The following is a 27,737-nucleotide window of genomic DNA, read 5'->3' as shown; positions in this document are numbered from 1 at the left end:
AATCTTGTGGAAGAGTCAGAGACAAGAAGACGCTGGAGATTCGTTGAAACGGGTTGCATAACTGCAGGAGGGATCGCATGCCACTAACGAGCCTTAATTTATGCACATTTGCTAGCAAAAATGACAAATTGGGACCGCTGTCAGTCAAACCCGCTCACATTCACCTGTTAGTCAACGCGGACCCGTAATCATTCCCCGTGGTCTGAACCATCTACCAACCGAAAAAGGGCACATCAAGAAAACCACAAAACAACTTCCATATCGGAGTTGGTAGGCATCGACAGCGGTGTTGCGGTTAAACTTCGTGCTAATTTCTTCCCCTCAACTCAATTTCAGCCCCGTTCAATCAGCTACCGAACCGATTAAACAATCATGTCGAAATCTCCCCCTCCCCCCTCGCAAATTGCATTATTGACAGATCAAACACAATCAAGTCGGCAAATTGCGAGCTCGCGCGCGCGCTTCTGCTGCTGTCACTAATCAACCACCGCTTGAGTTCCGGTCCGCAAATATTTCGATACACGACGACGGACAAAAACAAACAATTTGGCGCGAAGTCGTCACCGGGACATAATTCGGAATAACGAGCCGGCGGGCGCCATCGTGGACACGAACTCGGTCGAGGACAGTGTTGGGGTTGACACGGTAAAAAATCTTTGTTTTTGTCTAAAAGTTGTTAGGGGTAGTTTAGCGTGCACAGCTGTCAAACTGCACGGTTGAAGAGGATTAATCAACTTTCTAGAAAAAAGTTGTATTTTAATTTTGAGTTTTTCTGACATCTGCTCACAAATTGATAAAGTTCAAATTCAGGTCAATTAGTGAGTTTGGCCGTAGTTCAGAGGCAGCAGCTTGGACTTCTTTTGATGCGCTCACAAGGCATGCAAAATTGCCCTCGATCTTTGGTCCAGCAAGGTCGTCCCCACTGGTCCTGGTCATGACCGGAGTTCCATTTTTTTTTTCTCCAAGGTCCTTCAAATAACGATGCCATTAGTGCGCTGTGTAGGAGGTCGTTAAATTTTCCAATCCCTGGAACAGACGGAAGATGTGGTCCCATAAAACCGCACCTTGTTGCGAATTAATGAGTTTTATGGGGTTTCTTTTCATTATTATGTTTGCTTCAAGTGAGTCACGGGCGTGGGCGCGAAGACTACGGTATTGATGGCAATTTTTTTCTTTCTAAACAACTTTATCTTTGGCGGAGCGCAACGGAAGTCGTCCAATTCCGATGGCCAGAGGCGTCTTCTCGATTGAATTCGTCGCAGCTGCCGCCGACAATGATTTGCATTGCGGTAACCTTTAAGAGGCATGGACTCAATGTGACAGCGATGAGCTTTAATACAGAAGAAATCAGTTTTCAGTAAGCGTGTGCTAATAACAGTTGCACGCTTAAATAAATTTACCAACTCATTTTATAAAAAAATCTAAATATTTTAAAATGTTAAAAACAGCGTTTTTTTTTTTAATAGTGATGACATTTTTGTTAAATAATTTAATTTAATCAAACTGGCACTCAAAGGTTACCGGTGTGATATTGAGACGGGCACGTGCCAACAAACAAATTTCTTCCAACAAAAAATAAAACAATACCAAGAGCCGAAATAAAAAAAATGTCAGTCGAGCCTCCTTTTCCACGGAGGGCGCGTTTGTTCGCGCTTTTTATTTGCAATACATTTTATTATGTTTGTTTTATGCCCCAAGTAGACTCGAGGGGCGCGAAACGGGCGCGAGCTTGAGTGCCGATCCTGGAAGGCAAATTCTTCGGCGAAACAATCGAATAGATTGACGCCAGGAAATTGAGTTTGATCGATTTGGGCTGAATAAAATATCGAAGCAAGGAATTTACAGACTGATTTAACTCAATTTGGATTTCAAAATTTAAGCGTGTAACTGTCAAGGCAAGAACATTTCGAAAGAGTTAGTCTGGTTTGAAGATTTAAGTTAAAATTATAGCTTAAAATATTTTCAGAAAAAAAATCAAGTGTGGTTCGTTTTGAGCTAGCCTTTATAATTGTTGATTTCAAAAACTGTTATTGAGACTATTATTTTATGAGAATGGTCTGTGTTATTTGTAAACAATGGATAACATTATTTGGTCATCTATTTTTCGTTTCCATCAATTGCTTATCTCGTACGTCAAACAATCCTCATTAGGCTAGATTGCGTAATAAATTACTTTCGATTACTTTTTTCACTACCCAAAAATCATAACCTCTAATTTCCTGAAATTTTGTAAACATGGCCTCCTTCTCATTCCCGTCCTCTCATCAAAGCCCTCCATTATCATCAATTGTGTTTGTTCCCTCAATTTTGTCACCCTTTGGAACCCGACTCGCCTCTCAAATAACACACTCCCGGCGACAGATAGATGGCGCCATTAAATTTCCCTTCATCATATAAAATTTAATTCTATTTGGCCATTACTGCTCGTATATATGCCAATCAATAGCTGGCGGATGCGACACTGTTTGTTTTCAGTACCACAAGCCGGGCCCCTTTATGACGGAGGAACCACAGACAATGAGAAACTTCACTCGGAAAATTCAATAAGGCTTTCTAGGCCCAGTGAAAAAATACAATTTAACTTAAAAATGACGAGCTCCTCGTCTCAGTGTCCTGATGCAAACAATGATTGAGCTCGAGCTGTCAGAGTCCCTGCAAATCATGTTGGCTAGAAGTCGAATGACAAAAAACTTTTGCTAGAAAGGGATAGCAAATCTGATGCAAACAAACCCGCAGCTGTCATTTCAACATACTTTGATTGTGTTGGTAAATTTCTGACTAGAAAGGCTTATGTGATTTGAAATAGGATTATTTTGAAAAAAAAATTAGAACTGTTAGAAACCTTTAGAAACAAACAGTGATGTTCTAAAAACATATTTTTGCTCGTTTTACTCAAAATGTGTGTTGTTTGAGTGTCTGTGGCGGAACGCGACTCAACGTTCACAGATTATCGCAATTGATGCACGAGCGCCGTCCACCGCTGCTGTTGGTCCAAATCTTGACTTTTTTTTGATAAGGTCTTATAAACAAATGTAAACATTGAGTGTATCCCTTTCACACCTTATGTCAAAGTCCATCGGAGTAAGCGGGATACACTCAATGTTTACATTTGTTTATAGGACCTTATCAAAAAAAAGTCAAGAAATAAAGTGCCACTGACATTGTACGGATGATGACCAGGACGACTCTGGAATACGCAAGTCTTCCCTTGTCGAGCAGCAATTGTTTGCTAATTTTTGCCGTAAACATTGAAAAAAAGAGCACACACATACAGACTGAGAATTCCATGGCGATAGTTCTATTGTATGGTTGATTTGAGGAAAATAAATTGAATTTTCATTTTTTAAATTTTAAAATGTGAAAAATATTATTGCAAAACATATTTCTTGAATTCATAAAAAATAGAATAATTAACAGATATTTAAATTTAGCGTGCACTTTTCTGTCGCGAAGAAGTGTCACAATTAGAATAGACGACATTTGCGCCATCTTTAACCCCTCCCAGCCAATTAACGCGACAGTGTGAAAGGTTCAATGAAATGCATCTAGGCTGATGCTGGTGCATCAGGCAGCATCGATGGCAAAAATAGAAAATCGCAAAAATAGTGCAACTCATTCTCTAGTTCGATTTGCCGGGTAAGCTCACTTGGTGACGAGTTTTTCATTCAGCAACCATCAGGTGGCGTAAAGTGGGACGTGGTTTTTTTTCAGTGGTCTTTCTTTTTTTGTGTTTGCCACTAATGATTTCAGACCGTGTGTTCGGTCTGGTGACTTTATTTTCATTCATTTCACTATGTGAGGTTGAATTTCATTACGGTAGATCCTTTTGATGAAATTTGCGTTGCGAGTTGAATAGAATTATATTTTCTTGCCTTCCGTTAATGACTTTCTTTTTTTTTCTTATATTATTATTTTAATGTTTTTTTTTTTTTTTTTGCATTAGAATAAAAAAGTGTTTTTAACCTTCGGGTAGTCGCGTGTTTTTGCTTTTCTTACAAGTGTCCTTACAAACTGTGTACAAAGTACACGTACGCGACCTCCGGTGGGTTAAGCCCAACTTTTTCAAAGCGCGAAACTGAATTCACACTGCATGAGTCACCAAAATTCAACCCAAAGGTTACGATCCCCTCGTTTAACCCAAAAGTCACCCTTAATTTTCGGTCGACCTGTCAAATTTCGGCATTTTTGTTACTCTTTTCCACCTCCAATGCTAATCAAAAGTGAGTCATACCCAGCCGGTGGCAGTCACATTTGGTTACCACTCTAGAACCCCAGTTCACCAGAAACAAAAAGAAAAACAAAAACTCCAACTTGGGAGCGTCAACATTTCCCAAGGGGTCATCAAATTTGCTTCCCCACTAACTGACTTTTGAGCCGCGACTCAGTGGCAAGGCCAAAAAGTAAAACCAATCTTGATTTCGTTTTGGACTCGCGCAATTTTTTTTCTTGTTTTATTCTTGTTGTTGCTGTCAGTCGCCAGCTTTGGTTGGAGTTTTCCCGTCCATAACCTTAACGAGCACGGAAAGGCTCAAAATTTCATATTAATATTAAAATTTAACAAACTCAGGCAGTCTTGATTGAGCGTGTATGATTTTGACAGTTCAATAACAATACACGTGTGAATGAACTTACTCACTTTCAGCCATACTTAACCCCCTTAACCCGATGAAAGGAACTTTGTAAGTTTCTTTACAGGTTATGTTTTGAAAATTTTCTCGAATGACTCACGTAACTTTTCCGTGCTCTTCGCATCAACCGGCACCAGCAACAACAACAAACAAAACATAGAAGAAAAAACAAAGGGCAAATTTCGCAAAATAAAGTGGCAGCCGGTTCGCTCTCTCTCACGTGTATTTATAAACTGACAGAGCCGCTTATTTCTTTATTTACGTTCAGACATAAGATTTCTACACACACAATCGACGGTTTCTGCGATGTTCTTTTTGGTTTACCAACTCGCCCTTTGTGAAATCTGACGGCCGGCGGCGGCGTGTCTATTTATGGAAAAAAAGGTTATGTTGTATTCTGGAGCAACATATGAAAAGGGCGTTACACGCAATTTTGACACCTTAGACAGCTTTTGAATGAGTGAAATAAAAATGATTTTTTTTTATTTTTTTAGGTTCCAGCTGCCAAAACCCGCCCTTTAAGCGACTCGCTCTAGTAGTTGTGCCCTCGCTTCCTTCAGGTCGGGATGGTCTGGCCCTGGCCATACCTTTTCGCGACCGACCATGTGTTATTAACCTTTTGGTGGAGCGCGTGCTTGGAGGTGGAGCTATTGCATGCGATATGATTTGTCTAATCGTTTAGCATCTAAAGACCCAAGCTCGCGAAAAAGGTGGAAATTTATTGGGAATTCCACCTTTTCCTGCGGGCCTGGGAGGTTAGGTGTTTATGAAAACTTTCCGTTTTAATTAAGGCATTTAAGATAACCAAGCCAAATAATATTATTATTAATAATATTACTGTTTTGCTCGAAATGACAGCTTTGATTTCATAATCACACTTCGAAAAGAAAATACCTATTTTGAGCTTAATTATCATTCACCATATTTTTAACAGTGGGTTTACAAAGGACGATGCCTAAGAAATCTCTGGACTGTAGTTTATTTTATTTCCCTGACAGCTTCATTAGTGTCATCCCAGGTGCAAATGGCATTTCCATGTAATCCTTGGGGAAAATTACCCACGTTCATCAGCATCGATTTGCATAAATTTCTGCAATTGTTGACCTTCCCCATTTTCCTGGAAATTCACGGCCAATTGGCCTCGAACCGACCCATCTGACTCCGGCCTGGAATCGGTCATTACTGGCATATCACGTTCTCGCTGGATGATTTACTGGCTCGAAATTACCCACCACGGCATGAAGCATGATTTATGCAAATCAATTATCATCCGGGACTAACGAACTGGATGGCTTCGGCGTAGTGAGAGTTATGCTCGATGGCTAATGACTGTTATTTGGCCAATAAATTGTAACTTGCTAATTCCAGCAACGACACCTGACGGGATGACTCCAATTGTTGGTTATTTTGAGTTGGTGTTGGTATCGGTTTCGAGAACGGATTACCAGTTTCCTTATTTGGACAGTCGGAGATTGGTGATGAAACAAGCCACAGGTAGAAGACGCCTCAACAGTGAAGCTTTAGAATGACAAGATATAAATAAGTGGTTTTATATTATTACACTAAGATTGTCGTTCAGACACTGAAGAGCAAACGAGATTTGCGGAAACCATCAAAAACGTGTAGGAGTTGGGGCTAATGAGATGCTGAGAACTGTAAAATCTACAACTCAAACCCGGTACTCCACTGCAATTGTGTTATTACGGGCTGACATTTGGATTAGTGGTTAATGTAAAATTTTTATTTCACAACCCGACATTTTTTATGTTGATGTCAGTAAACGCTTCAGTTTCATTGAGGTATGATAGATTTGGGTTTCCTGAACACGTTCCAATCAATTGAAATACATTTTAGTGAATTCTCTGCCAACACATAAAATTATAAATTTCGGATATAAATGGTATGGAATCCTCTTAAGCAACCATGCGCACCCACGTTAATATGTGGGGTTGCAAAAATAAAGGGTGCGCATGGTTGCTTACAATGAGTGTTTGTACATGTTTTGATACGTTTGATTCTAAATGCTTGAAGCCCTACCCAAGTTATGGTGGAGAGCATTCCATCGCACAACTAACAAGTTCAGTGCAAACAACCCCACTTCGCTCTGAACTACGCTGTGTATGAAATGTTGTTGACTAGAAATATTAAAAAATAAAATAAAATCCACGACACTTGTTGTTTGCCCAGACAACTATTTGCTTGCACTGTCGGATTAACCAGGATTAGGAGAGCTCGATTTCCTTGTACTACTACGGGTCGAAAGAGTTATGGCAGGTTCACGGGTGCCAGTTCTTATCAGCACCACCAGTGATAACGCTGTGGTGATTGATTGTGGATTTTTAAATAAGCTCGTGCGCTCAATGGGACGCTATCAGCTGGCCATTGAGTGGACTGTAAATTTGCATTACTCTTGACACTCAAAACTAATTTGTTTCTTTTACTTTTCTTTCTTTCAGATGACAGTCGGTTTCATCCCTCCAAAGAATTCTCGCGTCACAGCAGAATCCAGCCACGGCTAGTTCATGGCCGCCACAAGCGTTCCCTAGCGAGCACCCGTGAAGAGGTTTGTGACCATCCTCTACCTCCGTGAATTCTAACCTCAAATCTTAATCCTTTCCAGAACGGTCTTCACGCGTCGCACCTCACGCTCAGCTACCGGCTCAGCGACCGAACCGAAGATGTGATATTAGATTTACAGTTGAACGAGCGGCTTATCCCGCGGGGGCACTTCCTCAGCTACCAGCTGCCGTCGGGGGACAAGGTCGTGCAGCGGTACAACCGTACCGACGAGGTCGAGCTGTGCCACTATCAGGTAGGTGTTGCACCTTGACTTGATTCAAGCGTTAAAGTGTTTTTAAATGACATTATCTGCATGTTTTAGGGTGTAATCCGGGACGTTCCGGAGTCCTCGGTAGCGCTATCGACCTGCCACGGGATTCGTGGAGTCGTCTTCGACGGCCACGATACGTACTACATCGAGAGTGATGTCAAGACGGAAGAGTTGGAGCGGATAGATCTGGCCGATCACTACATCTATCGGTTAGTTAAATAAATCTGTGAATTGAATTGTGTAAAAGTTTTAAACAAAAGCGTAAGCGTTTGTACACCCAAAGAAAACATCTCTGACAGGCGATGCGATAACCTAACATTCACACTGATTGGCAGCTGTTTTGCCATCTCATGCGATTTCTCCGCTCTTGTACGATTCGCAACATTGCCAATACATCCTCACTAGGTGTTGGTAAAAAAGAGAGAGAGTATATTAGGCAAATATCGTCTTGATTCCAGCTATTTTTTTGTCTTCATGAAATTTAATGTTTTTAAAACTATACCAATGACATGAAAATTGAGATCAAAATAATAGGTTTACAAACTTGCCTGAGCGTCTTCATCTATCCGAGCATTTGGCTTAAAAAGATGCAATCTTAAATTTAGAAATGATTTCCCATTGCAGGCACTCAGACCTTTTAACGAGCGCAAAGTGCGGCTACGAAGGCGGCTCAAACGCCACCCACGACCCGGAACTCCACCGGGAGTCGGAATTCCAAAGACTGTCGAGGGTAAGTCACACCAAGCTCTCCAGAAAGTCCGCCTTCAAGTAACCAATCCTTCTTACAGCACAAACGGGCCACCGCCAAATCTTCGTCACCGATCCGGGGCCCGTACAATGCCAACAAACACTCCAGCTACGTCGAGCTGGTGATCGTGATCGACAACAAGATGTTCAAAAGCATGAAGGAGAACTTCAAGGTGGTGCAGCAGTACTGTAAGGACATCACGAACATTATCAATGCGCTGTACGAGCCGTTGAACATTTTCATTGGCCTTGTCGGGGTGGTGATATGGAACGAGGCGAACGAGATCGAGCTGTCGACGGACGGTGAGGTCACGTTGAAGAACTTTTTGCACTACCGGAAGAAGGTCCTGTCGAAGGATCATCCAAACGACAACGCGCAGCTGTTCACGAAGGAACACTTTGAGGGTGGAGTCGTTGGGAAGGCGCTGAAGGGACCGATCTGTACGTACGAGTTTAGTGGCGGGGTTGAGATGTACCACAGTGAGATCATCGGAGTTCAGGCGACTACGGTGGCGCACGAGATGGGACACAACTTCGGGATGGAGCACGATACGCCGGATTGCAAGTGCAAGGAGGATCGCTGCATCATGTCGGCGTCAAGTTCTTCCATAGCTCCACGGCATTGGAGCAGTTGCAGTATCGATCAGCTGAACTTGGCTTTCCATCATGGCATGAACTACTGTTTGAAAAACAAACCGACGCAGTTGTTCGACTCGCCGGTTTGTGGAAATGGGTTCGTAGAACCCGGTGAACAGTGTGATTGCGGCCTGCCGGAGTTCTGTGACAACTCGTGTTGTAATCCGCGGACTTGCATGCTCCACTCGAATGCGTCCTGTGCTACGGGACAGTGTTGTGATCTGTTGACATGCAAGCCAAAAATTGGTGGAACCGTTTGTCGAGAGGCCGAAGGAGAGTGTGATCTACCGGAGTATTGTTCAGGAGAATCCGAATACTGCCCAAACGATGTGTTCAAGAGAGACACCGAGACTTGTGACGATGGGAAGGCGTTCTGTTACAAGGGATCGTGCAGGTCGCAGAATGATCAATGTCGACTACTGTGGGGACCCACAGGCAAGTCGTCGGATCAGTGTTACAAGAAAAATGAAGAAGGTACACGGCATGGGAATTGTGGGTACAATCGGGTGAAGAACGAGTACGTCAAGTGCGACGATGGGGACGTGTTTTGTGGAATGTTGCACTGCAGACATTTGAACGAGCGGCTGGAGTTCGGTATGGAGTCGGTAGCGATTCTCTCCCACAGCTTCATGACGTACAACGGCAGTGTGATCCCGTGTCGATCGGCGATCGTTGATCTGGGACTGCAGAAGGTCGACCCGGGGCTGGCCCCGGACGGAGCTAAGTGCGGTGAGGGAAAAATGTGTCTGAACCAGGTCTGCATGGCCGTTGAGAGTCTACGGGCGCAAGGCAGTGGCGTCGAATGTCCGGAAAACTGCAACGGAAACGGAATCTGTAACAGCGAAGGACACTGCCACTGTAGTAAGGGCTTTGCACCGCCACTGTGCAACAGTCCCGGAAATGGAGGATCGGAGGATAGCGGGCCGGCATCGGATCCAAATGGTAAGTCGACCACGAGCATCAAATTCCCAAGCATACAATCTAATGACCATTTTCCCGCGCGATTCCAGCTGGCAGCGGCTTCACCCGGTTCCTGTACATCTTCTTCTGTGGCGTCGTGCCCACGTGCGCCATATTCTCGTTCTTCGTATACTACCTACGACGGAACGGCAGCGGACTGCTGGCGGCCAAGAAGCGCAAACCTCCGTCGGCTAGCGTGTACGTACAACGAACCAAACGTTCGCTTTGTAATGTCTTGTTCCGTCCGGATGTTTCCACCTCTTCCCATAATCCTTCCTCATCTTCAAACTCTGGTGGAAGTCGGGCCGGTACCGGTCCGAAAAAGCATGTTCAAATTAGTGGAATGCAGTTGATCTCTAGTACTAATCCCGAGCTACTAAACACTAGCACTGCGCTGCATATTTAGTTCGTCTTTCTTTAGGTTATGTGAATGTGTTTTTTTAAATGTTTTAAGTCAAACATCGCTTCTTGTCAGCTTAGTTTGTAAGGTTATGTTTATTGGTTTTATTTAGCGCTAGCTTGAGTCTGCTACTTCATTTGTTTTAAATAATAATAATTTATTTGTGATTGTAAACAATGGCTTTTCGTTGACTGTACATGTTTAACCTAAACCCCCCTCCAATGTATTATACAAAATCAAATCGAAACTAGTTTTAGTTCACTAATCCGACTGTTTCTGTGTCTTTGTGTACCTTTGTGTTTAATCCAGTTCCGTTTTCGTTTACCATTACCATGGTGTGTAGTTTTTAGTCGCATGTCCGCACACGCAAACACACAAACATTGCTCTGGGTAGGTGTTGTTGGTTATGTTCATAGTGTTCAACGAGAGGGATCACCTTCAAAAACTAATCGAACCAAATTCCTTGCAGGTCTACCGGAAACATGAAGACGGATTCATCGCGCAGCACCGGGTCGACGCACACGATGGTTCCGTCCTCGCCAAACTCGCCGGACGACATGAACTCTGCCCTGTTGAGACCCTCCAGCGATGTCGACTTCAAGACCAACAACCACATGTTTGGTAAATTCAAGGGCTTCACCCTGAAACCCCTGCCTGAGCCGGGATCGATCCTCAAATCGCCCAACGTTGCTTTTGTCCACCCAGTGTCCAAATATAGTGAAGATCCCGCTAGTACCGTTCCCAACCGCCCAGCGCCCCCAGCTCCAAAGCTTGCCAACAGTAACAAGCCAGCTCACACTGTTCAAATCGGTAACAGTACGTACAACAAACCGGCAGGTATTCATCAGATCAACGGGTACAAGCTGGCGAATCATGAACATCAGCTGGATAGTGCTGGAGCTCCGGCTTTGCCTCCATTGAATCCGGGATTTACCGCGAGACCAATCATCTCCAGTCCTATCCTAGAGTCTTCAACGTGCACTAATCGGGAGCTAGCCCATAACAACGGAAAGGCTCCGATTCGACCCGCTCCAGTCCTTCCACCCCAGGTTCAATCCAACCCGTCCGGATCGCAGGAAAACATTGAAGTTCTCATCAATCCCACCAGCAAGGACAAGAAGCCGAAAGAGAGTAAGATAAATAGAATTACGTCTTACCTAAAGAAGGAGAATGAAAAGCCACCCAAACCGGAACCGAAGAACATCAAGATCGCAGACAAGGAGAAACTCAAAAATATTGAAATTTCTGCTCCGATCCCCATCGCTGGAAACGATCTGGCCAAGAGCATGCCAAAACTTAACGAAGCTGAACCTTTAAGCCCAAAATCTGCGGCCATCCAACGCGCCAAGAGCATGCGCGATCCGGAAATGTCCGAGAAGCGATTGCCGGGAGACGGGCAAGCTTCGGCGGAATCCGCCCGAAAACCTTCCACTCTTAAACGCCCCCAGAGCATGGTCGGTCACCGTCCAACGATGCCTCCTCCAAGACCTCCCGTTCCACCGGCACCAGCTATCACTGGGATGAAGATTCCGGGCGTCCCAGGCTACCAGAATCCTCCGGCGCCAAAGTCGGTCACGATCGTGACTCCTCCCCGACAGCACGACTACGACGACTGCCAGGACGTGGAAGATTCCACGACCACCACAACGGCCGGTTCGTCACCGGCACTCGGCCATGACAACATCTATTCCGTCATTGACGAATCTCCGTCGCCGCCGAGCATGCTCTCGCCACCAACGACTCTCTCGTCAGGCAGTTCCGAAAGCATGGGACTGTTGGGCGAGATTGTGAACGAAATAGAGAGTCGGGGCAGCGACTCCGTGTACATAGCGACCACTCTGAAGCGGGACGGTTCCGGCAGTGGTGTCCGACGGAAAATGGCACCACGTGCTGAGGAGGAGGAAGATGAGCCGACGTACGTCAACACGTCGGAAATCCAAGACGACGAAGACGGAGAGGACGCTACGGACGCCGAGGAGGAACCGTATCCGGCCAAATCCAGCGGAAGCACCACGTCCAGTAACTACCTGCGACCATCGGCCATCAACACTCCGATCGCGCGGGTAGCTCCCACGAAGCCAGAAAGTGTTTCAACTAGCTTAAGTAGCTTTAAGAATAACGCCGGCCCAACGAACGTACTGAGCACGCTTCAGTTCGAGGGACCGACCGTCGAGTCCGCCACGAAACCTCCGCTCACGGCCAAAACGTACAAACCTTATCACAGTACGTTGACGAACGCGCGACCCGGTTCGGTGGTGACCGCCACCAAGTCGAAACTGGCTAACGGAGACGTTGGCAAGCCCAAGCTGAACCGAACTGTCACCCCGCCCGGGCTGAGTGGCGTGACGAAGAAACCCGCCACCGGTAGTTCCAGCGTTCGAACGCGGAGTCCCTCGCCCAAGGGACGGACCGCGAATGGGGGAGTAAGCACGGGGAAGGCATCAGCCGTGTCGACTACGGCGCAGAAGCCAAAAACGGCCGCCAAACCGGATGCGGTTGTTAAGGGAAAGGTGGCGGCCAGTGGGAGTAAGATTTTGACGGCTGCGGCACGACCCGGCCCCGGTAAGGTTTCCAATGTGGCCTCGTTGCAGCAAAAGTTTGAGGCGAAGAAGTAAAAAAAGGGTTGACGTGGAGGGGCGATTTTAACTGTTTTTTCAAGTTGTTGATGTTTCAATTGCAAAGTTGTTTTCAAATTGTATATATTAAATTATAGTTAAGGATATTAAACGGTTTTTAGTTATGATTTTCAGCTGAATGATAATTTTCGGATACACTTTAGAAATTGGAATTTTAGGCCTCGAATTGTAATGTTTTGCTCCAGTTTCCCCAACACTACCGCATATGTTGAGTTTTTTTTTTTGACAGCTTCATGTGTACACAAATATTTTAAGGCGAGGGGTGTGTCTTTTCATTCCGAGACATCACAACTTTTCGTGTATAATTTTTTTTATTTGGAAAAGATGAATTTTAAAATTTAGAACCTCCATTTAATTTTCGATTTCGAGCAAAAACATATGTTGACTAGACACAACATGATTGCAACATGACATATAAATCGCCCCTTTGCGGTCACAAAAAAATTAGAACAATCCGTACTAACTCTGAAATAAAATCTAACAAGGATTCATATTATGTTAATATGAAGAATTTTTTGGCTAGCGACATAAAAATTACTGTATAATGCAAACATAGGCTTTGGTTACGAAAAATGCTTTACGAAAACTTTTTATTTTGCAAATCGATAACAGAAAACTCTTATCAAATTAAATAATCATGTCACGAACAAAAACTATCGCAGACATCGCCGAGAACAATCAAAATTTTCTAACGAAAAATCTCTAGTGAAACCAGTAGAAAAATCAGTCGTTGTTATACTCCAAGTCCAATTACACGAGACGGGAATAAACAGACGGAATTGAAATCAATGATGAAGTTGTCTGTTTGTTTTTGTCTATAAACCAATCAAATCGATTAAATCGCCAGTGGCTATTTGTAGAACTTATCCCGCTTAACTCGCTGTACAGAAAATGTTGGCTTCTTGATGTTTTATACCCACAAATCAGAAATAAACGTTGCGTTGATCTCTCTCCCCTTACACCACCAGATTGATTAGCACCGTCTCGTCGTCTGTATCTGTTCATCCCATGTGGTCCGTTGGAGCAGAATACCTTCCCCCTTTCCTAGCAAGTAAATCTAATAATCGAACACCTCGAATACGTCGCGATAAATGATAGAGTAATCGGAGGAAGATGCAACTAAACTTTGTAAATAGCAACCAAAGAAATGATTTGGAGATCGAAGAGTTCAGGGTCGTGTACAGAGTGGGAACGTTTTGGAAATAGTTGTATTTAAAATTATAAACTATGTTTATTTAGAGATCACGAAACGAATCATTCGATACTGGCGCGGTATCGTACCAGTGGTCTGGAGATAGTCGGAAGTTGAAATAAATGATTATAATATTTAGTTCATAGGAACTTCCGGACATACTTTGTCCAGAGCAACCGGTTACTGGCGGAAATAGTCGTCTTTCCGTCATAAAAAAGCTTTTTTATTATAGGCGTCAATGGAAGGAATAAAAAAAGTGAAATAAAAACTTTTTAAATATGATAAAATGTGTGTTACTGCAAGGTTCTTCAAGATTCTGGGACTGATGACATGATTATAAAAAAATAAGATAAATATCAAAAAATCCGATGTTAAATATCCAAATCCAATTTCGAATGACGATCGAAAGTGATCCAACAGTAATTGTATTTCAAGTCCGCCCACTGAAGACAATAACAATGGCAAATTATAGAGGCAATTGTTAGAGGAAGGATTAAAAAAACGTTACTTAATCCACCTTTAGGTGTTTGGTGCCTTCCTCTCATTTATAGTGATTCCAACCCCCCTAAAGTGTCCACATGTTTATGGATCTCCCCTAACGTTCGCAGCACCTAAGAGGTCCTAATAAAAATAAGTGATGAGTAAAAAAACAGACTACCAACAGACTTTTTGTCAAGATTATACAGACACGGCTTTTTCGTGGCGATCAGACCCGACCAGTTGAGGTTGTGAATTCAGACCATTTTTCAAACTGCTTTTAATTTACTTTCTAAAAATATATAACATGTGAGGGTTTCATGAAAAAACCACCCTTTTTACCATAATTTTAATTTAATATGATACAGTTTTTTTAACATAACTTTTTAAATACATGATAAAACTGCATGAATTTGAATAGCAACTTAGGGGACGTTAATACGGATCGATTAAAACCATTCCGGCCGAAATCGGTTGAGCCTGTGACGAGATATTCCAGTGACATTGATTTGGTACACATGTCTACATACAGCCAAACACACAGACATTTGCTCAGCTGGTGATTCTGAGTCGATATGTACAAATGAAGGTAGGTCTAGGAGGTCTAACTAAAAAGTTCATTTTCCGAGTGATTTTATAGCCTTTCCTCAGTAAGGTGAGGAAGGCAAAAACCCCAGAAAAAATGGAGTGTGTCTCAACGGCGGCCAGTGAGATTTCCCCAAGCAATTCCCTCTGTATTCAATCATCAGAACTCACGAAAATCTTCGTCAATCGCAGCTTCATGGCTTTCTCTATTGCAGTCCAAAGGTGCCCAGATTTCCAACAGAAAATCTTATAATTCTCCAACATACCTCACAGATTCTTAATCCCAAGCTCGCCCGGCACGAACACCTTCACGTTACGTTCGTTTACCTTGAACAGCACCTGCCGGTCCCGCTGCTTCGTCTGCACTAACGCGTCCTCATGCTCATGCACCCGGCTGACGGTCAACCGCCCATCTACTTCGCGAAAGTTGCCCGACGTTAACCGCTCCAGCCGCAGTTCCGTCGCGGCCAGATCGTCCAAGTTTGCACCCAGCACGTCGTACAGGTCGGCCGTGTTCAGCTTGATTACGACCGCTTGATTGAGACGATTTAGCCCGGTGACGATTGCTTCCACAAAATCCATCAGTTGCGACTCGGTGTGACCGAGGTTGAGGAAGAAGGTCAAGTCATCGATCAGAATTGTTGCTTGTGGTGAACTTTGGAGGAACTCTTCGATGCGCTTCTGAAGGTCGCACAGATTGGGACCTGCTTCGGGGAAGTTCTGGAATAGTTCGGCGCCGATGTCCAGTGTTTGAAGTTGTCCGGAGTCTCGGGATGGTCCCAGGTTGTAGGTTAACTTGAGGCAGGCCGAACTGTAGTGGGTGTAGTTGTGCTGGGTAGCAATCAGCAGGACTCGATGATCTTTGGACGTTTTGAGGCGGTGGCCAAGGATGGCGGCAATTAGGAAGCTACCGTCCACTCCGGAGTCCTGCTTGATGAGGGTGAGTGGAGGAATGGTCGCTTCGTTGAGGCCACATGTGGCTAACACTGGTTGAGCCATGTTTTAGAGTTCTGTAAAAAAGAGAAAAAAACGTTATAGAACAACCCTAACACTCCACCTCTTCAAATATATATCAAAAACATATATTATGTCTGCACTCATCGTGACTCAGCAAGTTTGCAACTCTTCAAATGTTCGCTCTCTCATCAACGATCCAAAAATCAATGCATAGACTAGCTTTCTAGATTAAACACAGTATGGATTTTTTTTAAAGTGAATTTTGACAGCTGTCATTTTCGAAACAGCTTTTGGTATTTACATGAATTTATCATGATAGAGTAATTTTAAAAACTCTTGATTATCATTTCTTTCGCAAGAATTGCAATTAGCAGCACTATGTTTTGCAATTGTCGCACATTGTTGGACTGAAAATAACTTCGCCTAACTCGACTTCGAGCGTCACACCCCCTAGTTATTTTAAACAATGGCGTCAGCATAGAGTGAAAACATTCATCAACAAAGTTGTCAACATCACGATGAGAAGTTTAAAATTTTATGTTAGGGTTACCAACTTGTTTGTTTTATTTTAATGTTTTAAATTCATATTTCTAACAAAAAAAAAACAAAACACAAAGATAAAGCTATTTTACTAAATTTGCACTCCTAAACCCCCAACAGACAACCCTATCTTCTCTGTCCTATCACGATTCTCTCCCAGCCTCTCTCACGCTCTCAACTTGTTCTTCTTGGCGCGCGTTATTCATCAACCAACTGACCACCGCCAACCAAACCCAACTGATAATCTGATCTTGGCGGTGCCCGGGTCAGTCCGCGTTCGTCAGTCAACCGGTGAGTGTTAACTCGTACTCCATCAGCTAGTTACGGAAAACGTGAGTGGTCAGTTCGTCGTCTTGGTTCAGCGCAGTAAGTGTCATAACATTTTTTTTAAAAGACTGATCGAGAAACCCTGTGGAGTTGAAAGCCGGCTGTTCTTACATCATAGCGCGAGAGACATGATAAGAAGTTCAAAGTGATTTAATTAGGTTCGCTGAAGGTTTGCAGGTGGGGTTTGGAAAATTTATTGCAGACGTTTTGGGAGAACGGGAGAGAGATTAGTCAAAAACAAAAAAACAACCGCTTATTTAGGGGAGATAACAAGGGTTCCCTAATTTGACCAGTTTTGAATGGAACATCTTATTTCCAAGCACCTATTGAGACGGGGCAAGAAGTCTTATGAGTGATCAAAGTAAGCACTTCTTTCCACTCACTCACAGAACCGGTGCCCAGTTTGACTTACTCCTGCGTCTCAGTATCACAAAAATATTTGGTGTCTTTTCGCAGCTGACCTGTACAGCTGTGTCCGTGCTACTGCATGCATGGATTGTTTATGATTCTTCTGATCGATCGCCAAGCGTTCTCACGGGTACCTGTCAAACATTAACATCGGCGCCGTACGAGGGACGCGCTTCGTCGCAATACTACCTCTGACTTGGTTATTCAGTCAATTTCAGTGAACATCAATAAAAAAATATCGTATTTTAACGAACTAAAGGAACAGCATCTAATTCCAGCGTGCCTCTAATGTTGGCAGGTCAGAACTTTGACATTCAATTAAAGCTAATTAAAATCGTTTTCAACTGAAATCGAGGGATAAATAGCTCAATAAGAAGTGAGCAAGCAAGTTTCTATCAAAAGTTTTGCAAAATAAGTTGTTTAAATAGCGAAAATCAGCAAATTGGATGGAGTTAGGAGCGAGTGCTTAACCTGCCAAACATACGAGAATTTCCCCTACCTTAGTGATAATTCTAAGAGAAAAAAAATTCTAAGCCTATTCGGAAAAGCGACCTAATTCAATGAATTCCAATGTTATTGTTAAAATGTTTGCTTCAAAGCGAGCTAAGTTATTCTAGTTGTCAATATGATTAGGGATTATAGTCGGATTTGGAGTTGCTAAATCTCTAGAAGCAGAAGTCGGAGAAGTCGAATAAATGTTCAAAAGCCGCAGTGGCATCAAATGCTATCGTCAATAGTCAATACATTTAATCAACAAAATCGGTTAACACTTTTTGTCCAGTTTCTGTGAAGTTTACCATGGCAGCTAGGAAAGTTCAACTGAATGTTTCTCACTCTCCCAGATTCAATGTCTCGACGAATAGAACTTCTACATTGGTTCAAAACGTCCTTGCTATTTTCATCCAACTCAAAAGTGATTGACACCCGCGAAGTAAACAAATACTTTTGCATACACACGTCATTAGCGAGTGTTACGCACGGCTAGCAACATACTGCCTTAAAAAGTATCTCAATGTGGCCAAACTTTGGCTAATCAGACAGATAAACTCACGTCACGTCCTCGGCAACGATCTTCGTTTGGATTACGCGGATTGTTCACGTGCTAAAGGACAGAACTTTGTTATCACTACCGTTCGAGTTGCACAAGTAAACAAAACTGTGGCGTTTGTTATTGCTCAGAACGTCTTAATTTTGACAGCTCGGTAGGGCTGTGCCGCTGGTAATTTGCTTTCTGTAGGGCTGTGCTTACTCATGATGGTGAATAAAAATGAGTGAGGTGAATAAACAATGTGCTTTTGTATATGAGCTTGATAAAGCATGATTTGAGTTGAATTAGTGCAGATAACACTATGAAACTTATGAAATTTAAATATTATTTTTTTGAAAATGAATTATTGATTTTGTTCAGTATTTTGCACTTAAAATTACCCTAGCAAAATATTTTCAAAATTATTTTCACATTGATTGGTGGGAACAAACAGATCAGCTGTCAACAACCACTCACCTCCAACTCCAGGACTTGTCTGGAGACCTTGAATTCGCTGTCATTCAAGACACTTACGTCATTCCTCTCGTCATCTGGTGGCTCGGCACAAACAGCACGGTACGTTTATTTTCGTTCTTCTTTTTATCTCGAGTAATTTCAAGCCGTTCTTTTATCTATAAATATCCACCGGTGTGAAGTGCATATCTTGAGACGCTGAAATTTATTCGCGTCTCATCAAGGGAGTGTCCCGAAGAATGCGCGGTCGCGAACCGTTTAGCATCACTCGCATTTGTTTACATTCTCAGGCAGCTGTTATGTCACTCATTAAGAAGAAGATCTCATCAGCTGATCGTCATCGCCGTTCGTCTTTTGATAAACGGCCAAGACGCGGCGCAATGAACTAACCTAGCCTACTGCCTTTTTGTTTTGTAGATCACTACGGGTCCCAAGGTCACTACCAATTTGAACACTTGCTAACCCCTCCGATCCAAGATGGCCGATGACAAGCGGAAACGAGTGTCTTACTGGTACTTTGGAGGGCTGGCCAGCGCTGGAGCGGCGTGCTGTACCCATCCGCTGGATCTGCTAAAGGTTACACTGCAAACGCAACAGGAGGGTAAGATCTCTCTGTTGCAGCTCACCGGTAAGGTCGTCCGCACGCAGGGCGTTCTGGCATTGTACAATGGGTTGTCAGCATCGCTGCTCCGACAGCTGACCTATTCCACTACCCGGTTCGGTATCTACGAGGTCGGCAAGCAAGCCATGGGCAATGATTCGGGTTTCCTGGGTAAGGCGGCTTTGGCCGGAGCTGCTGGAGCCGCCGGCGGTTTCGTTGGAACCCCAGCCGATATGGTGAACGTACGCATGCAGAACGACATCAAGCTGCCACTGGAGCAGAGAAGAAAGTAAGAAAAGATGAAGTCGGCAAGACGTTATTCACTGACTATACCGTTCTTTACAGCTACAAAAACGCCATCGACGGTCTTTTCCGCGTCTACCGGGAAGAAGGCTTCCGTCGGCTGTTCTCAGGTGCAACAACCGCTACCTCACGTGCCGTGTTCATGACCATCGGTCAATTGTCTTTCTACGATTTGGTAAGTCTCTTCTCATACCTTAACTTTCTCAACTGACCAAAGTTTCCTTCCAGGTCAAGGACCTACTGCTCAACTCGGGCTACTTCGGGGATAACCTTACGACCCACTTCCTGTCGTCGCTGACGGCGGGAGCGATCGCGACCACCATGACTCAGCCGCTGGACGTGCTGAAGACGCGAGCCATGAACGCCAAACCGGGCGAGTTCGCTAGCGTGTGGGACATCGTGAAGTATACGGCCCGGCTGGGACCGCTTGGGTTCTTCAAGGGCTACGTGCCGGCCTTTGTCCGCCTCGGACCGCACACCATCCTGACGTTCGTGTTCCTCGAACAGCTGCGGATGAACTTTGGATATCTGAAGCCCGAGAAGAAGTAACGGGAGGGTCCTGCATGTTGTGTGTTTTGTTGATGTTGTTTCCTTAGGATCAAAATTTAGCTTTTTGTTGCGATAAGTGTCTTTTCCGAAACAAAACGGGTAGGTTTGCCACAGTTACTCAGTACTAGGTTGATCAAATACTAAAAATGCATGCATTTCGGTTCCTTAAACGGACAACACCAAACAAGGAAATTCATACTTTTACCAGCTGTAGATTACGAATCAGAACTAACATTCCACTGACGCTAGTTACTACATTTTTAGGAAGGATCTACAAAAGTTTTATTTCTATCTGTTCAATTATGAGATCAAAGTCGCACTCAGTGCATCGTAGGGAATGAAGAATAAAGGGAACTATTTATGTGATTGTTACTGTTTTGTTAAATATCGAAAGAAAATTCTCTCTAGAAATGTACGGTGCCTCGATCCTTACCATTGACGCAATTGACTTTGACATTGACAAGTAGAACGTTTGACAGATTGACAGAAATTTCACTAAAAAACTTACCTGATTTAACTTACATCTATAAACTCAAACACTTACCTGAAATCACCTTCGACAAATCATTGAACCACACGAAGATACCCCAACGCTGACGTCCTTGTTTGGGAAGCACTCTGCCGAACATCACACAACTTTACTGTTTACAAACAAGTGCTGCCATCTTGCCGTCAACCGCTTTTCACTTGCGTGTCAGCTGGTGTAAACACTGTCGCAGGTTTCCCTGTCAGTAACATCGCAACCAAAACAAAACTCCACCAACTCCCGCCCCTCCCGTTCCACCCACAACCTTTCCAATAAGATTCTAGTACTGCGCACATGTAAACACACGAATACAAAGGTAAACTTCTCGCAACATCAAAACATTGCTCGTCAGCGCTCAGTCTCTTCACGGCTAACCTGACGTGTGTGCGTGGTATGTTGTGAATGGTACCATTCTTGAGCAGACCACCAATACTAAGGCGAGCAAAGCTCTCGCCGAATCCGATGCAGGGTGGCTGCTAGTAGGCGGAGGTGGTCGGTGGAGCCGACCAAAACAGGTTTTTCTCAGTGGCCGTCGTGGTTCCTTCGGTGGACTTTCCGCCCCAACATTCCGAGGAATGGAGGCGAACGAGCGCAAAAGGAAGAAAGAGGACGACAGCAAAGTGGAGCAGAATCTGCTCAACAACAACAAGTTCAGCCCGCTAGCGGAAAACAACAACAATGCCAGCCCAGCAGGAGGAGGGGACGCCCCGACGGTTCCAGCACCCGGCCAGTCGGCAAGTAAACAAAAGCAACCACCTTTGATGGTGAAGAACACCACTGACTTTTACAAGATCGTGGCGATAGTGGAGAGTTGTAAATTTGGTTTCGACCCGATTTACAAACTAACCCGATTTGGAACCAAGGTGACCTGCTTCTCTGTCAAAGATTTTGACAAGTTGCAAGAGCTACTCAAGAAGAAGAATGTGGAATTCTACACCCACGGCCGAAGAAGCGAACGATTTCACCGGGTCGTTGTTCGTGGTTTACCTGATCAACTGCAACCGGATGAGGTCAAGTACCTGCTGAAGAGGGATCTCAAGCTGGACGCGCTGGAGGTGCATGTCATCAAGCGGAAGGAAAAGTCCACCGTGGACGAAACTCCGTACATTGTGGTCTTCCCCAAGGGATACACCAATCTGAAGAAGCTCTCTGCAATGAAAGTTGTGGCAAGCACTATCATCCGGTGGGAGGCCTACCGGAACAAGCGACCGAACGTGACCCAGTGCAGGAACTGCTTGCAGCTGGGTCATGGAACCAGGAACTGCCACCTCAAGGGGAGGTGCAACAACTGTGGGGGTCCCCACAAGACGGACGAGTGCAAAGTCCAAGAAGCCGAGCCGAAGCGGTGTGCCAACTGCTCTGGAGCCCACGAAGCCACGGACCGCAGCTGCCCCAAGCGTGCGGACTTCATCCAGAGGCGCCAGCAGGCGTCGAAACCGAAACCGCCAGCAAGGAAGGCGGAGAAGCAGAGTCCAGCAGTTCCGGCGTTCACGCCGGCGGAGTTCCCTCCGCTGCCGGGCGCAGTCCCGGACGGAAAATCGAAGGATCGCCCTCGGCCCGCAGGAAGCAGCCAAGGAAGCAGTGGCTCCCGAGACGGTGGAGCCACGAAGGAGGAAGCCGGGGAGGTGCTCTACAGTTCGGCTGAGCTGTGGGGCATTTTCTCCGAGTACATCGCCAGGTTCAAGACCTGCAAGACCCGCTTGGACCAAGTAACCCTCGCCTGTTACATGATCTCGAAGTACGGAGTATAAGTTATTTTTGTTATTATTATATATTAAATTTTAAACTGATTCTCGGTCCCAACCTGGTCGCAGCACCTAATAGGACCTAATAAAAATAAGTTATGAATAAAAAAAAAAAAACAGGTTTTTCTCGCCTGCTTCCCTTTTTGGGATACACGCTCATGTATTGGTGTTGCGCCGCAAGCGCTCCGTCGTCACAAGAGCGAATCCATGGCCTACTCTGCTGTTGAAGTCACTCTCCGTCAGTCAGTTGTAGTGAAACAGTAGTCTCGGTAGGACGTCTCCGCGGTCGTTCGTAGTCGCGCCGGGAAGCACACTAGATCTCCAGTCCAGTAGTCTTAGGTTGGCTCTTTGGGGGATTGGGATTTTGATCGGTTTTATCGGATTCGTTGCGGCGGGAAGACTTCCGGGAAGAGTGCGTACGCGACGTCGATCCGGAAGTTTCGTGCGAAGTGGTACGCGTGTGTGTTCGTCGTTGTTGTGGTGGAGACAGACTACGGAGAAGGTGAACTAGTTGCCGTGCTCCATAAATCTTGTGCGTGTTGTTTTTGAAGGATAGAATAGACGTAGCCAGTTACCATGACGTAATTTCGGAAGCCCCGGGGGAGGATCGCAGTTGGAAGTCGTCCCTTCCAGGAGAAGGACCAGTGTAGTGTTCGGTGGATGTTCAAAGGTAATTGCCTCCGTAGTGTCTTGTACAACTTTAGTGTTGTGTTCTATGTTGGCCCCCTTTCTACTCCACCGTATCCGTCGAGAAACGTGTCAGTGTTTGCGTGTATCCGCTGGAGATGTTGAACTTTGGCAGTCTAACCAAAATAGGAACCACTGGAAGTTAGGGTTCCAATTCGAAACACCTGCAACCAACTGGAAACCGAATCTTGTCAAAGTGTCAGCTGAGGAATCAACCCGCAAAGGACCCTCGTCCTGACAGTTTCTAGTGTAATGTTACCATGTTCTGTCCAAAATTGATTCCCTGCGAACGTGCATGTGTTTGCGTGAAAGCTCTATCCCACAGTGTACGAAACTGTCCGAGTGTTGGTGTGCCTCGCTGCTGTAAATGATGTTTTATTGTGGTCTTGCAAAAGGTGAAACGGTTTTGTGCTGGCAACGAAACGATGGTGTGAAGACGGAGGAGGATGATGTTATAGGGAAGATGAAGCAATGTTTTGTACCAGCAGCGATGTACTCGATGGACACAATGAGAGGATGTACAACTATGCCCCGTCGAGTCGCGATGTGATGGAATGGGTGTCGATGTTGGCGATTGCTGAAGTATTCTGACTTGGAGCTTGACCAAAGTTCTGAAGTAGTGGATAAAGGGGGTTGTAGTTTCGTTTGATGTGGAATAATTTGCTCGGGAATATGGTAATCTCGTTTGGAGCTTCAGAGCAGTTGGTTCAATTGACGGTTGAAAAGTTTTCAATGGTCCTTACTCTTTTGTGGAATGCAGTGAAGCGTTGTGGGTTCTGTGAAGCGTGGGGCCAAAGTTGTATTTATATGATAAGCAGTTCAATTAATTCAGCAAATGAAGTAGCTGTGCTATTGAAGAGATGCTGGGCTTTAAACTAATTGTTAAATGCTTTTTCCTCTCTTTTATTGAAATGACTACATAGCGGATTCGTTATTAAGGCTTTCTAGGCCAAGTGAAAAAAATATAATTAACCCAAAAATGACGAACTCCTCGTCACAGTGTCCTGATGCAAACAATAATCCAGCTCGAGCTGTCACAGCCCTGTGAAAAATGTTGACTGACATATCGGGCGGTCAGCAAAAAAAAAATAACAGCTAGAAGTTGTTGGACAAAAAAAATGTGCAAGAATGAGATAGTAAATCTGATGCAAACAAACCCCCAGCTGCCATGTAAACATACTTTGAATTTGTTGGCGAATTTCGTTTCTTCGAATGTCCGCTAATACGAATGCTCGCTTATTCAAACGTTTTTGAATAAAAAATCACTTTCCGAGCACGTTGATTCGTGCTTTTGACAGCTGTCATTGGTTCACCCATACAAGTCTCCATACAATTTTGGCTGCTGTCCATACAAAAATGGTATGTAAATATTCAAACAGCTGTAACTTTTGAGTGAATTTTCTGATCAATTTGGTGTCTTCGGCAAAGTTGTAGGTATTGTTGAGGACTTTTGAGAAAAAAATAGGTACACGGAAAAAAAAATTTGCAGATTTTTTTATCAACTTTTTTTTCACTAAAACTCAATTTCCCAAAATACGTATTTTTTGATTTTCGAGATTTTTTGATGTGTTTTAGGGGACTAAAATCCGCAACTTTTGAGCTATAGAGAAACATGGTCAAAAAATCTGCCGCCAAGTTATGAATTTTTGAAAAATAGTGATTTTTGGAAAAAAAATCCAAATTTCATGCAAAAACAAATTTGAAGTTATTTTTTTATGCAAAATTGAATTTGCAATCAAAAAGTACTTTACAGATTTTTTGATAAAGGGCTCCGTTTTCAAGATATAGCCACCGAAAGTTTGATTTTAGCAAAATATTTGCAGTTTTTCGATTTTTAAAAATAGTGACCATGAGCGACCATTTCCAAAAATATTTTTTTTGAAAAGTTCAGAAAATTAGCTATAAAATTGTCTAAGAGACATTGAAGATTGGACCTCGGGTTGCTGAGATACAGCCGCTTTAAGAAAAAGAAACACGAAAATTGAAGTTTTCTATGTCTCACCAAAACAAACCACCATTTTCTTATGTCGATATCTCAGCAACTAATGGTCCGATTTTCAATGTTAATACATGAAACATTCGTGAAATTTTCCGATCTTTTCGAAAAAAATATTTTGAAAAAAATTAAATCAAGACTAACATTTTAAATGGGCGTAATATTCAATGTTTGGCCCTTCTAAAATGTTAGTCTTGATTTAATTTTTTTCAAAATATTTTTTTCGAAAAGATCGGAAAATTTCACGAAAAATCGGACCATTAGTTGCTGAGATATCGACATTAGAAAATGGTGGGTTGTTTTGGTGAGACTTAGAAAACTTCAATTTTCGTGTTTCTTTTTCTTAAAGCGGCTGTATCTCAGCAACCCGAGGTCCAATCTTCAATGTTTCTTAGACAATTTTATAGCTAATTTTCTGAACTTTTCAAAAAAATTTTTTTTAGAAATGGTCGCTCATGGTCACTATTTTTAAAAATCGAAAAACTGCAAATATTTTGCTAAAATCAAACTTTTGGTGCCTATATCTTGAAAACGAAGCCCTTTATCAAAAAATCTGTAAAGTACTTTTCGATTGAAAATTCAGTTTTGCATTAAAAATTGATTTCAAATTTGTTTTTGCATGAAATTTGGATTTTTTTTCCAAAAATCACTATTTTTCAAAAATTCATAACTTGGCGGCAGATTTTTTGACCATGTTTCTCTATAGCTCAAAAGTTGCGGATTTTAGTCCCCTAAAACATATCAAAAAATCTCGAAAATCAAAAAATACATATTTTGGGAAATTGAGTTTTAGTGAAAAAAAAAAATTTTTTTCCGTGTACCTATTTGTTTCTCATTTGTCCTCAACAATACCTACAACTTTGCCGAAGACACCAAATTGATCAGAAAATTCACTCAAAAGTTACAGCTGTTTGAATATTTACATACCATTTTTGTATGGACAGCAGCCAAAATTGTATGGAGACTTGTATGGGTGAACCAATGACACAAAATAGCTTATTTGGTCACAGGGAAGGCCCCCACAAAGTTTGAGCCAAATCAAAAAATACAAATAAAATCCATTTCCGGTTTTGGTAGAGAATTGCTCTAATACAAAAGCAGTTCCATTCGAAGTAAAGAATCCGCTCTGCATTCATACCCACTGCAAACAATGTGGTTGAAGTTGATAAACCTCAAAATTAACATCAGATCAAAATCAGAGTGCAGAGCGAAAACCAACAGGTTGACAAGGAAATACTGAATTCTGATAAAAGTGATAAAAACCTGAGGTTAAATGACAAAAACCATCTTTTTTGTAGTGGCCGAATTCTAGAGACTTGAAATATTTTACGTAAAGCCAATCAGCTGGCTCGACACCTGCCAGCAGTGACGGATGTAACCCTCCCGATCATTCCGTCCATCACTTCGCAAAACCGTTCTTTCTTGAATTCTTTGCACATTTCCTCCTAACCATCAGCATCCCGTTTTGGCTCGACTCCAGCATAGAGTCGTCGGACAGCGTCGCGAACCGGTTCGGACTTGTGCGTTTCTTGCAAAACTGGTTCTCCCTCTCGCTGATAACAATCATCTGGGTTATAGAACGACGACGACGACGACGCTGACTGGGGAGGAAACGGTTCTTTTGCGTTCAATCAAACGCACCCAGAAGAGATAGATGCACGGAATAGTGCTGATGATGCAAGCTCAAATCGCAAATCCAGTTAGAATCCCCTCGGGAAATTCCCTCGCTGTAGCGTTGCAATTCTAGTATGAATCGGTCGGAATCGTAGTTGGGGTGGGTGGGGGATATTTGTTCTGTGCAGAATTTGTAATCAGTTATTTTCAAATTAGATTTGTTATTTTATGGATTACGCTTTTGAATATAAAAGTTTTGAAGCACAATTAAATTTTAATTTATTAATATAAGTTATATTAAGTAAAAGTTAACATGAAAATCGTTCTTGGAAGTCTTTGCTTAAGAAATTTTTAATTAGGTTAGATTAGGCCTATTTGATTATATTTTTTTTTAATTTTACATTGAATTTCTGCACCAAAATTAATCAGCATGTGTCAGTTGAACCCTTCTTGCGGAACAACTCTTCAACCCAAATTTGTGGGCAATGTTGCGTGTAATCTTCCGAAAATTCATCACAACCACTCCAGAACTTTCTATCTCTTGACCAAACCCACCGTAATTCCCGGAAGAGTGTCTCGCACAATTCAATGACCTTCCACGACTCTGCCATCGACGCCGGGCTGACAAAAACAACTCCACCCACCAAATTCGTTCCCCTCGTCAAAGTCGGTTCCGTTTCCGTAACAACCCAATCGAGTGTCCCTTGGGCGAACAACAAAATAGAAGATAGGAGACAGAAAAACACCCCCGCCTAACCTGGAGGTAGCGCAAAAAGTCTCGAACAAAAACCACAATCACTCTCTGCCTTCCGTTTTCGCAGTAACCACCCTTAAAGCAAGACACAATTCGCCCCTTGATTGCGCCCCCTTGCTTTCCAACCTACCCTCTAAT

The 27,737-nt window shown here is 43.4% G+C and overlaps 4 protein-coding genes across 8 annotated transcripts in view; 3 read left to right on the top strand and 1 right to left on the bottom strand.

Moving 5' to 3' along the window:
- LOC120424633 (uncharacterized) overlaps positions 1-13,588 on the top strand; it is a 53,903-nt gene extending 40,315 nt beyond the window's left edge. The window contains exons 2-8 of the mRNA XM_039588799.2: positions 7,085-7,191; positions 7,249-7,440; positions 7,510-7,667; positions 8,083-8,188; positions 8,247-9,783; positions 9,852-9,999; positions 10,671-13,588. Coding sequence (XP_039444733.1) covers positions 7,085-7,191; positions 7,249-7,440; positions 7,510-7,667; positions 8,083-8,188; positions 8,247-9,783; positions 9,852-9,999; positions 10,671-12,816 — 4,394 coding nt within the window. The 3' untranslated portion in view covers positions 12,817-13,588. The remainder of the gene's footprint in view (positions 1-7,084; positions 7,192-7,248; positions 7,441-7,509; positions 7,668-8,082; positions 8,189-8,246; positions 9,784-9,851; positions 10,000-10,670) is intronic.
- A 1,734-nt stretch (positions 13,589-15,322) lies between these two features.
- LOC120424635 (elongator complex protein 6) lies at positions 15,323-18,952 on the bottom strand. Of its 3 annotated transcripts, none has more exons than XM_039588803.2 (2): positions 18,828-18,952; positions 15,323-16,101 (listed from the first exon to the last, which is right to left on the bottom strand). In XM_039588803.2, the coding sequence occupies exon 2, from the start codon at positions 16,088-16,090 to the stop codon at positions 15,359-15,361; it is 732 nt and encodes a 243-aa protein (XP_039444737.1). In that variant the 5' UTR covers positions 16,091-16,101; positions 18,828-18,952; the 3' UTR covers positions 15,323-15,358. The 3 variants fall into 3 exon arrangements, with proteins under 3 accessions (XP_039444737.1, XP_039444736.1, XP_039444738.1); XM_039588802.2 differs by lacking the exon at positions 18,828-18,952 and adding an exon at positions 18,375-18,626; XM_039588804.2 differs by lacking the exon at positions 18,828-18,952 and adding an exon at positions 18,121-18,347.
- LOC120424634 (mitochondrial dicarboxylate carrier) lies at positions 16,790-20,643 on the top strand. Of its 3 annotated transcripts, none has more exons than XM_052706334.1 (4): positions 16,790-16,879; positions 19,242-19,714; positions 19,771-19,903; positions 19,957-20,643. In XM_052706334.1, the coding sequence occupies exons 2-4, from the start codon at positions 19,302-19,304 to the stop codon at positions 20,275-20,277; spliced, it is 867 nt and encodes a 288-aa protein (XP_052562294.1). In that variant the 5' UTR covers positions 16,790-16,879; positions 19,242-19,301; the 3' UTR covers positions 20,278-20,643. The 3 variants fall into 3 exon arrangements, with proteins under 3 accessions (XP_052562294.1, XP_039444735.1, XP_039444734.1); XM_039588801.2 differs by having other exon boundaries at positions 16,801-16,954; XM_039588800.2 differs by lacking the exon at positions 16,790-16,879 and adding an exon at positions 18,805-18,926.
- Positions 20,644-22,794: 2,151 nt separating this feature from the next.
- The window catches only part of LOC120424630 (uncharacterized), a 237,581-nt gene continuing 232,638 nt past the window's right edge, over positions 22,795-27,737 (top strand). The window contains exon 1 of the mRNA XM_039588796.2: positions 22,795-23,218. The gene's annotated coding sequence lies outside the window, so the exon portion shown is untranslated. The remainder of the gene's footprint in view (positions 23,219-27,737) is intronic.

Source organism: Culex pipiens, chromosome 1 (genome assembly GCF_016801865.2).
Source record: "Culex pipiens pallens isolate TS chromosome 1, TS_CPP_V2, whole genome shotgun sequence".
Taxonomy (NCBI): domain Eukaryota; kingdom Metazoa; phylum Arthropoda; class Insecta; order Diptera; family Culicidae; genus Culex; species Culex pipiens.
The sequence above is the reverse complement of the archived record's forward strand: the minus strand, read 5'-3'. Positions and strand labels throughout refer to the sequence as shown.

Excerpts from the sequence above, each read along its gene's own strand:
- LOC120424635 (XM_039588803.2), bottom strand. The coding sequence starts at position 16,090 with ATGGCTCAACCAGTGTTAGCCACATGTGGCCTCAACGAAGCGACCATT.
- LOC120424634 (XM_052706334.1), top strand. The coding sequence starts at position 19,302 with ATGGCCGATGACAAGCGGAAACGAGTGTCTTACTGGTACTTTGGAGGG. Across the intron at positions 19,715-19,770 it reads CCACTGGAGCAGAGAAGAAA|CTACAAAAACGCCATCGACG; the intron begins GTAAGAAAAGAT and ends CGTTCTTTACAG. Across the intron at positions 19,904-19,956 it reads AATTGTCTTTCTACGATTTG|GTCAAGGACCTACTGCTCAA; the intron begins GTAAGTCTCTTC and ends GTTTCCTTCCAG.